At 45.1% G+C, this 10,665-nt stretch overlaps 1 protein-coding gene across 1 annotated transcript; it reads right to left on the bottom strand.

Annotated features, from left to right (window-relative positions):
- Positions 1-659: 659 nt before the first annotated feature.
- On the bottom strand, positions 660-2,103 carry LOC123186768 (UPF0481 protein At3g47200). The gene has a single exon (XM_044598473.1). It carries the CDS (start codon positions 2,031-2,033, stop codon positions 822-824), a length of 1,212 nt encoding a protein of 403 aa, XP_044454408.1. The 5' UTR covers positions 2,034-2,103; the 3' UTR covers positions 660-821.
- Positions 2,104-10,665: the final 8,562 nt, after the last annotated feature.

Raw genomic sequence — 10,665 nt, forward strand, 5'->3', positions numbered from 1 at the left:
GGATCCCTACCTCGAGATATGCCAGGTTTAGCACCGCTCCACCCGCGCCATCTGGCGCAAGCATTGGCGGTACCACGTGTAGGAGGTGGAGAAAGAAGCAATCGAAGTCCGTTGCTGCGGCCGCTGGCATTGCCGATAGCGAGAAATAGTAGACCATGGGAGGCCGCCACCGCTTGGATCCCATGAAGGCCCTAGCACCATGCTGTCGGGTTGCATAGGCGGAGGCTCTTCTCCCCTTGCTGAAGCATATACCTCGGGGGCTCAAGGTGTTCCAGTGAGAGGGTTGCCGGACATAGGGAAGACATGTCATTGGAATGGGGCTCCGCGAGGCCGGTGATAGACTAGGTTAGAGTAGCCTAGCCTAGTCCGTTATAGTTTAGTTGAAATATGTTGAGAATGTAAATGTTTTTGTCTGGTTTAAATGAAAATCATCGGTTTACATGTAATCGTCCGGTTTGTTTTGTTTGAAATGTATGCGACTACAGTTGGATAGCCGTTTTCCGTATCGATGTCTGTGGACTGGTCTCCATTGGTCCGCGGACAAATATGGTGTCTGATTTAGGGAGTGTTGGAGATGCCGTTACCAACACATCGGGCTCTTTTAAAAGGGAGGCAACAAAAGAGGAAATGTAAAAAAAAGTAACTATGAGACTAGCGTTCATTCAACCGACAAAACAACAAAGCACACTCCCCTCAAAAGGAAAAAACAACAACAACAAAGCACACAAGATAAACAAGAGACAATCCACCCCGACGTACCCTAAATGTCGGATATGATCGAGTCATGCTCCGAGAACTATTTGGGACGTCGTCGACCTCGTTCACCTCCGGCCGGTAACTGCATAGAACGTCTGCGTCACTTGACAAACCAAGACGACGACAGCCATAAGGAACGCGATAGCCATACCGAGGTGCCGGTCATGGCAGAACCATCCCATGAATCTAAACACGCGGCTCTGGCAGCGTTCCTGCAGCTTGTGCCAGATGGGCTTGAGGTAGTTCCGGTCAAGGTTGTCGACGTCCATGACCACCCCATTGCAGAGGTCCGCGAAGCCTTGAGCGACCTGCTCGTCACTCGGCAGGAAGTGCTCGACGATCCCTGCGTTAACCAGTAGCTTCACGTCCTCCACCGTGCCGGCCACCTGCGACATGAAGAGGCAGTACGCCGTGACGGGCCTCCGTGGGACGTGCTCCTCCAGCGCCATCAGGTTACGCAGGACGGTCCACGTGTTGCTGTCGACCCGCAGATGGGGGACGCACAGCGTGCCTCGCTTAAGGCGCACGTCGAGGACGGTCCACTCCTCGCCGTTCACGAAGGTCCGGCGCTTGAACCGCATGCCTCCGTGGCTGCCGTATTCCGTCGCCCGGCGCCACCGGCCGGTGCGCCGTGCCGTGCTCTCTGCCATTTCCGGAGGCGGGTTTGTTGGCTGAAAGTAGTGATGCACCAGGTGGAGCAAGTGGGACGCCTGCCGCGGCGCCGGCCGCAGCTTCTTGCTGATGTAGAGCTGCGCCTGCAGAAGCTCCTGGACAGAGACGGCGATGCTTTCGAGGACGGACATGCCGGCGCCTCCTGCGATGTGCTCGTGGATCTTCTCAAGGACGAAGAGAGGTATCTGGTTCTCAACAAGGAACACGGTGTCGCGCACCACCGCGCTGTCGGAGACCCCACCGGCCGCCGTCGAAGCGCCGCCATTGCCGCATGCCTCAGCTGTCACATAATGAACAAACAGAAGAAGCAGGTAGCACCCGTCGCGCAGCAGCATACCGGAAAACTGCTCCGGCGTGAGTTGGCCAACGCCATCGGCGTAACACTCCCTCGCTCGTGGCTCCAACTTCTCCACTAGTCGCGCTAGAGTGTGTTCGTCCGAGAGGCTCTTGAGGAAGGAGACACCGCACAGCTTCTCTTTTTCAGTCCGTGGGGACGAACAGCTTAGATGGTACGGCCCAATCGGCACGTACTGCGGCGTGTAGCTGTTGCCGTCCAAACCACGGAATTGCATACGGACCTTGGAGATGGAGACAGCCCGCGCCATCTCAGATCGTCTGGCCGGCGCTTGCTTCTTCCCTGCCTCCAAATCGCTGTGCGAGTCAACATTTGGGACTCCTGCATCTGCACGCAAAAATTACTGTAGTAGTCAGCACACAAACTAACTAGCAGAATATAGGTAAAAATTTCAGTGACAAAATAGGATCGTGATGGCTCTCTAGCAGGGCCGGACTGCTATCACTCCAGCACTCTAGAACTAGAACAATCATATGGTGCACACATTTCGCAATTTGGATCACTGAATCTTTGGTACAATGAATGACAAAGGAATATTTTCTCAACGCAATTAACAGAGTAAGAAACAGGCAAATATGCACTTCATACCTTGCGCCATTAAGCTCGAAGCTCCAAACATTGTAGCTACTCGCCGTGCCTCACAGCAACTCACTATGTATAGCCATATAACTTTATATATTCACTGTATCTTAACAGACAAACCAACTGACAAGGCGACCATCCAACACCCTAAGATCTCTCTGACACATCTGACCTCTGTCCTAAAGTTAATAAAATAAGGACCCTTTAGCTGGCGAAAGGTCGTCAGGAGGGAGTGGCATTTGCGAACGATTTCAGTGGCACTTCTAGTTTGAGTGGATGACAGTTTATTCAGAGTGAGATGACTGTTTCTGTAAGCTATTTTCATTTTTAAACGGCTATCTTTTGATCTCATCTCAAACTAAAACTACCACTAAGAAGGGTTCGCTTGTCACCCCTTCTCAGCGATTGGTTGCCAGTTAGTTTTTCCTATAAATAATCCGTAGCACAAGTATCCTTAGAATAAACTGTACAGATTTGGTTTTCTTTTTTGGCCTTACACATATATACTCCCTCCGTTCCTAAATATTTATCTTTTTAGAGATTTCAAATAAACTACCACATACGGATGTATATAGACATATTTAAAGTGTAGATTCATTCATTTTGCTTCGTATGTAGTCACTTGTTGAAATATCTAAGAAGACAAATATTTAGGAACAAAGAGAGTATTTTGGTATTTTTCAGAAAGTGTTCTGTGCAAAAAAAAAAAAAACAAACAAAAGAGCTGCTAGAGATTGGATCTCAATAGTATTTTAATGGCAACCGTTGTACTCTGCTAGGTAGACGATTGCACACGTTGAAAAATTGAACAGCCAATCTACGGCATGCACTGAGAGGGAGACAAAGAAAAACTTGTATGCCGGTATGAAACAAAATGGAGCCATACACATTGGCGTGTTTGGTAGCCGTAGCCTACATTGCGTCAGGCCGCGCCATCTAGTTTTGGCTGTTTGATTGCTTGCCTTGCACCTAAATCATGGCCCGTTCGGGTCTAGCTGAGTAGGAACGCTTAAATCGGTCTTTTCCCACACCAGGTCCAAAGCTGTCGTGGATATAATCCAGACAATGCTATAAGGGGTTTGTATGTAGAGGCAATGATATCTATCGATCAGTACGGACGGGAGTACACACATGGATTTATACATATTCAGACCCTCTCTAGTGGAGGTAATTCCTTTCTTCTGTGATGCTCTTAACTCTTGCCGTAAGGTACACTATGAAAGAGTTCAACCCTCAGTCCGGTGCCCTCCTCCCGGCTTATATAGAGTGTGCTAGGAGGGGTGTCATAACGGACTGGTATTAATGTTGTTCATGGCCAACTCCTCATAGTCATTACGGCTAGTAATTGCCTTATTTAACTAGATTGTAACACCTTTAGGTAACAAAAGTAATTAAGGCATCGTGGGGGTCATTTATCCTAGGCCGCAACCGACTGCAGAATGTTCGACTACTCCCGCCTTCATGGTGACCGACTGTTGGGCCTTCTCCATCTGCGGGTGTAGGATCCAACTGTTATGACTTGGCCTGATCATGAGAACCTCTTTAGCTTTCACTATCTTGGGCCGTAACGCTTGTGGGATGGAAGTATTGCCCTTCACCCACATTCTTCTAGACCGTCTCCTTGATGGGCTATGGCTCTTAGCCGAGATATTTCCATACTTGGACCTACCCCGTGGGTATAACCCCGACAATAGCCCCCAAGTCAATTGAGGTCTCATTGGAGAAACCCGAATGTTCATTGCTCGAAAGATTTCTAACTATTTGACGGACTCAAGGTGCCCCTTATTGGTTGGCTGAGAGATCTCCTCAAGAGAGGATGCCTTCTGGTGGCGAAGAGGCTAGTAATTTCTTAGTTGTCTCCTCGCTAATGCAACAAGCACAAGACCAGTTTCATCCACCAGAAGAAGACCATGAGTAAGATAGTGTCGTCCGCTTAGTCAGCCCCATTATCTAAGCCGACTAAGCAAGTTACACCCCACCACCAGGATGTTGACATTGTCGTGCCTGTGAGGACCGGCGAACTGAGAAGTGAAGACCATGTTGAACCTACCCTACTTATAATTAACCCTCCCGCAAGCATCCGCAACTACGATAACTTGATATGTGGGTGGACCGGTGCTTAGGTGTTGTTCTTACTTGAACAAACCTCCTACTTATAATTAACCCTCCCGCAAGCATCCGCAACTACGATAAAAGTATTAAGAATAAATTCTAACCATAGCATTAAACTTTTGGATCCAATCGATCCCTTACGGAATAGCGCATAAACTGGGGTTTAGGGCCAGTTCTTTTGGTGGCTTCTAGAATAAGCTGCAATAAGCTGCCCCCTACCTAGCTTATTCTAGAAGCTGAACCAAACTTATTTTTTTAGAAGCCTAGTAGTTAAGACTTGACTAGTAGGCTTTTAAAAAGAAAATTTTGGTTGGGCTTCTAGAATAAGCTGGATAGGGGGCAGCTTATTCTGGAAGCCTAAAAAAGCTAGCAAAAGAACTGGCCCTTAAGCTTCTGCCACTCTCGCAACCCATCATCTAATTGCTACTCCACAATGCATTCCCTTAGGCCCAAATATGGCGAAGTGTCATGTAGTCAACGTTCACATGACACCACTAAGGGAATCACAACATACATACTATCAAAATATGAAACACATATCAAGTTCACATGATTACTTGCAACATGATTTATCCCGTGGCCTCAAGAACAAAAGTAACTACTCACAAACGATGATCATGCTCAAGATCAGAGGGGTATTAAATAGCATATTGGATCTGCACATATAATCTTCCACCAAATAGACCATATAGTAATCAACTACAAGATGTAATCAACACTACAAGTCACCCACAAGCACCAATCTATAGTTCCGGTAACAAGATTGAATACAAGAGATGAACTAGGGTTTGAGAGGAGATGGTGCTGTTGAAGATGTTGATGGAGATTGCCCTCTCCAAGATGGGAGAGTTGTTGGTGATGATGACGACGATGATTTCCCCCTTCGGGAGGGAAGTTCCCCCGACAGAATTGCTCCACCGGAGGGCTAAAGTGCTCCTGCCCAAGTTCCACCTCGAGGCGACGGCGCTCCGTCCCGAAAGTCCTCGCCTTATTTTTTCTAGGTCAAAATGACTTATATACCAGAAGATGGGCACCGGAGGTGGGCTGAGGAGGCCACAACCCACAAGGGTGCGCCTGGGGGGCCTGGCGCGCCCAGGTGGGTTGTGACCACCTGGTGGGCCCCCTCTGGTAGTTTTTTGCTCCAATATTCCTCAAATATTCCATAAAAATTCTCCGTGAAGTTTCATCTCATTTGAAGTTGTGCATAATAGGTGGCCTGATGATACGTCTCCATCGTATCTATAATTTTTGATTGTTCCATGCCAATATTATACAACTTTCATATACTTTTGGTAACTTTTTATACTATTTTTGGGACTAACATATTGATCCAGTGGCCAGTGTCAGTTCCTGTTTGTTGCTGTTTTTTGTTTCGCAGAAATCCATATAAAACTGAGTCCAAACGGGATAAAAACTGACAGAGATTTTTTAGAATATATGTGAATTTTGGGAAGTGTAATCAACGCGAGATGATGTCCGAGGGGGCCACGAGGCAGGGCGCGCCCCTGACCCTCGTGGACACCCCTTAAGGCGGTTGGTGCCCTTCTTTCGCCGCAAGAAAGCTAATATCCGGATAAACATCGTGTTCAAATTTCAATCCAATCAGAGTTACGGATCTCCGGAAATATAAGAAACGGTGAAAGGCCAGATCTGGGAGCGCAGAAATAGAGAGAGACAGAGAGACAGATCCAATCTCGGAGGGGCTCTCGCCCCTCCCATGCCATGGAGACCAAGGACTAGAGGGGAAACCCTTCTCCCATCTAGGGAGAAGGTCAAGGAAGAAGAAGAAGAAGGGCTCTCTCCCCCTCTCTCCCGGTGGCGCTGGAACGCCACTGGGGCCATCATTACCGGAGGCTATGGAGGAGTATCTCGGAGGGGCCATCATCACCATAAAGGTCAAGGACCAAAGGGAGAACCTCTCCCCATCCAGGGGGGAGGCCATGGAGGAGGAAGCACAAGGGGGAGAACCTCTCCTCCTCTCTCTCGGTGGCATCGGAGTGCCATCGGGAGGGGAATCATCGCCGCGGTGATCGTCTTCATCACCACCACCATCATCATCACCATCCTCATCTCTTTTACGCGGTCCACTCTCCCGCACCCTACTGTAATCCCTACTTGAACATGGTGCTTTATGCCACATATTATGATCCAATGATGTGTTGCCATCCTATGATGTTTTGAGTAGACATCCTTCGTCTTTAGGTTGATGGATGATCTAGATTGGTATGAGTTGTATCTCTTATTTTGGTGTTGTCCTATTGTGCCCTCTGTGTCGCGCAAGCGTGAGGGATTCCTGCTATAGGGTGTTTCAATACATTCATGATTCTCTTATAGTGGGTTGCTTGACTGACAGAAGCATAAACCCGAGTAAGGGGGTTGTTGCGTATGGGATAAAGGGGACTTGATGCTTTAATGCTATGGTTGGGGTTTACCTTAATGATCTTTAGTAGTTGCGGATGCTTGCTAGAGTTCCAATCATAAGTGCATATGATCCAAGAAGAGAAAGTATGTTAGCTTATGCCTCTCCCTCATATGAAATTGCAATGACGACTATCGGTCTTGTTAACAATTGCCTAAGACAATTCCACACACCGATCCACCATTATTCCACACTCGCTATTTACAATATTTAGTAATAGATTATAACTTTATGATAACAACACCTACTTTTATATTTATCTCTCAGATACCATGCAAAGTTACCCTCTTCATACCCACAACGTAGTTTTATTTCTCGTTTCTAGTTGGAAGCAAACGTTCGGTGTACGTATAGTCGTATCAGTGGCAGATAGGACTTGAGAGAATATTGATCTTACCTTTAGCTCCTTGTGGGTTCGACACTCCATACTTATCACTTCCACCTTTGGGAATTGCTACGATGATTCCCTCCACTTGGGGATTATCACCTGATGTAGCTTTTCCAGGTTCAGATTTCCAGCTGCCGGAATTCTCCCTTTTTGTGTATACCTTGCATATTATGAGAGAAAAGGCATTAGAATTACTCCAAAAAGCATTATTGTGGATAAAAACATTATAAATAACAGTAAGAAAACAGTCTTTGACTCCCCTTGTGTCGAATAAATATTTTTTTTGGAAATGCTACCCTGGAAGACTGTCGCGATCCCATATACTTGTGGGTTACCAAGACCTTTTTCCTGGCGCCGTTGCCGGGGAGCATAGCTCTATTTATTTAGTTCACTTCAGAATTATTTATCTATTGATCACTATGAAGAATCAGAAAGACGCCAAGACCAAGATTGTACTATCTAAGATGAGGGGATGTAAGGAACCGCCATCTATCTCTGCACTTGATTCACCTTATGTTTTAAGTAGGCTCACGACACCACCACCTGCTATTCATTGTGACGTGTCACAAGTAATTGACGATACTACTTCTGTTGTAAATGAAACTTGTGATGAGGCCAATACTTTGCTTGATGAAACTGTGCCACTAGGTGAATTTCTTGATGAAAAAATGGTGAAAGCTAAAGAACTTGAGACTACATAAACTACTAAAAATTATGATTCACCTATTATGCCTAGCTCTCCTACTAGATTTGAAATGCCTAAGGTACCTCAAGGTTATGTTATGGATGGGCAGATTACTGAAGAATTTCTTGATTGTAAGCTGAATGAAAAGGCTATGTTAGGAAGAATGAAATATGATTCTAAGTTTGCAACCTCTCCTATCTTGGTTACTGATAAGGATTATGAATTCTCTATTGATCCTAAACTTATTACTTTGGTAGAATCCGATCATTTTCATGGTTATGAAACTGAAATTGTTGTGCCACATCTTACTAAATTAAATGACATAGCCACCCTTTTGCTCATGAGGAAAAATTCGCTACTACTATATTCTTAAGTTATTTCCTTTCTCATTAAAGGGGGATTCTAAAGAATGGTTTAATACTCTTGCTCGTGGTTGTGTGCGTACTCCCAAGGATATGATATATTACTTCTCCGGAAAAAAATCTTGCTCATTAGAAACAAGCCGCCTTACAGGAAATATGTAAGTTTGTGCAATTTGAGGAAGACCGTCTCCCTCAAGCTTAGGGGAGGTTGCTTCAATTATTAAATGTTTTGACAGATCATCCTCTTAGGAAAAATGAAATACTTCATATCTTTTATAATGGACTAGCTGATGCTTCTACGCTAAATAGTTGTGCCGATCGTGTTTTCTGGGAATGAACTGTTGAATGGACTCAGGAATTACTGGGTAATATATTGAGGAATGCTGATGATTGGACACTTCCTGAACCACTGCCTAGGCCAACTCCAAAGAAGAGGAGAAGATATTCAAGAGGCAAAGAAATCTACGAAAGGAAAGGGTGTTAAATCTGAAGATGTTAAGGATTTACCACCTATTGAAGAAACACGTGGACTTGACATCCCAACATAGGTAGTAGAGGCAAATTCTCTTTATAAGTTTGATGAGGGTGATATTCCATATAATAAATCTCCTAGTCAATGTTTGGATGAATTTGATAATTTCATTGTTAAGGAAGAAAACTTCAATATGCAAACTAGTAATCAATTGAAACGTAATGCTATCATGATTGAACGCCTGAGTGATTTAATGTTTAGAATTGCTAATGATGTTAAAGGCTTATGTAAATATGATTCTATGGTTCAAACTCAGTAGGACAAGTTTCTAAATCAGAAAATGATTTGCTTAATGAGATGAACAATAAAATAAATGATCATGCTATTAGAGTAGTTACTAGTGGTCTTTATATCCCGAAGGTCATCCTAAAAGAATTGAGAAAGACTCTCGGAGAATTAAGAATGATGCACCTAGTGCACCTAGAAAGAAGAAAAAGAATAAGGATTTTGCATGGTTCTAGCGAAACTGTTGTAGAAAAACCTTATGAGAATCCAACTAATGTCTATTTCTGATGCTGAGACACAATCTGGTAATGAGCGTACACCTAGTGATGATGATAATGATGATGCTAATGATCATTGATACGTCTCCAACATGTCTACTTTTCTAAACACTTTTGCCCTTGTTTTGGACTCTAACTTGCATGATTTGAATGGAACTAACCCGAACTGACGCTGTTTTCAGCAGAATTACCATGGTGTTATTTATGTGCAGAAACAAACGTTCTCGGAATGACCTGAAACTTCACGGAGCAACTTTTTGGAAAATATAAAAAATACCTGCAAAAGATGAAGGCCAGGAGCCCCACCACCTCTCCACAAGGGTGGGGGGCGCGCCTGCCCCCCCTAGGGCATGCCCCCTACCTCGTGGGCCCCCTGGTGCCCCTCTGACTCCAACTCCAACTCCATATATTGTGTTTCGGGGAGAGAAAATCAGAGAGAAGAAATTCATCGCGTTTTACGACACGGAGCCGCCGCCAAGCCCTAAACCTCTCGGGAGGGCTGATCTGGAGTCTGTTCGGGGCTCCGGAGAGGGGAATCCGTCGCCGTCGTCATCATCAACCATCCTCCATCACCAATTTCATGAGGCTCACCGCTGGGCGTGAGTAATTCCATCATAGGCTTGGTGGACGGTGATGGGTTGGATGGGATCTATCATGTAATCGCGTTAGTTTTGTTAGGGTTTGATCCCTAGTATCCACTATGTTCTGAGATTGATGTTGCTATGACTTTGCTATGCTTAATGCTTGTCACTAGGGCCCGAGTGCCATGATTTTAGATCTGAACCTATTATGTTTTCATCAATATATGAGTGTTCTTGATCCTATCTTGCAAGTCTATAGTCACCTATTATGTGTTATGATCCGTTAACCCCGAAGTGAAAATAATCGGGATACTTACCGGTGATGACCGTAGTTTGAGGAGTTCATGTATTCACTATGTGTTAATGCTTTGTTCCGGTACTCTATTAGAAAGAGGCCTTAAGATCCCTTAGTTTCCGTAAGGACCCCACTGCCACGGGAGGGTAGGACAAAAGATGTCATGCAAGTTCTTTTCCATAAGCATGTATGACTATGTTCGGAATACATGCCTACATTATATCAATGAACCGGAGCTAGTTCTGTGTCACCCTAGGTTATGACTGTTAGATGATGAACCGCATCCGGCATAATTCTCCATCACTGATCCATTGCCTACGAACTTTCCATATATTGTTCTTCGCTTATTTACTTTCCCGTTGTTATTGCTATCATCACTACAAAATACCAAAAACATTACTTTTACTACTGTTACCTTTTGTT

The sequence above is a fragment of the Triticum aestivum genome, chromosome 2A (genome assembly GCF_018294505.1).
Source record: "Triticum aestivum cultivar Chinese Spring chromosome 2A, IWGSC CS RefSeq v2.1, whole genome shotgun sequence".
NCBI lineage: Eukaryota > Viridiplantae > Streptophyta > Magnoliopsida > Poales > Poaceae > Triticum > Triticum aestivum.

Coding starts and splice junctions, on each gene's coding strand:
- LOC123186768 (XM_044598473.1), bottom strand. CDS start 2,033: ATGGCGCGGGCTGTCTCCATCTCCAAGGTCCGTATGCAATTCCGTGGT.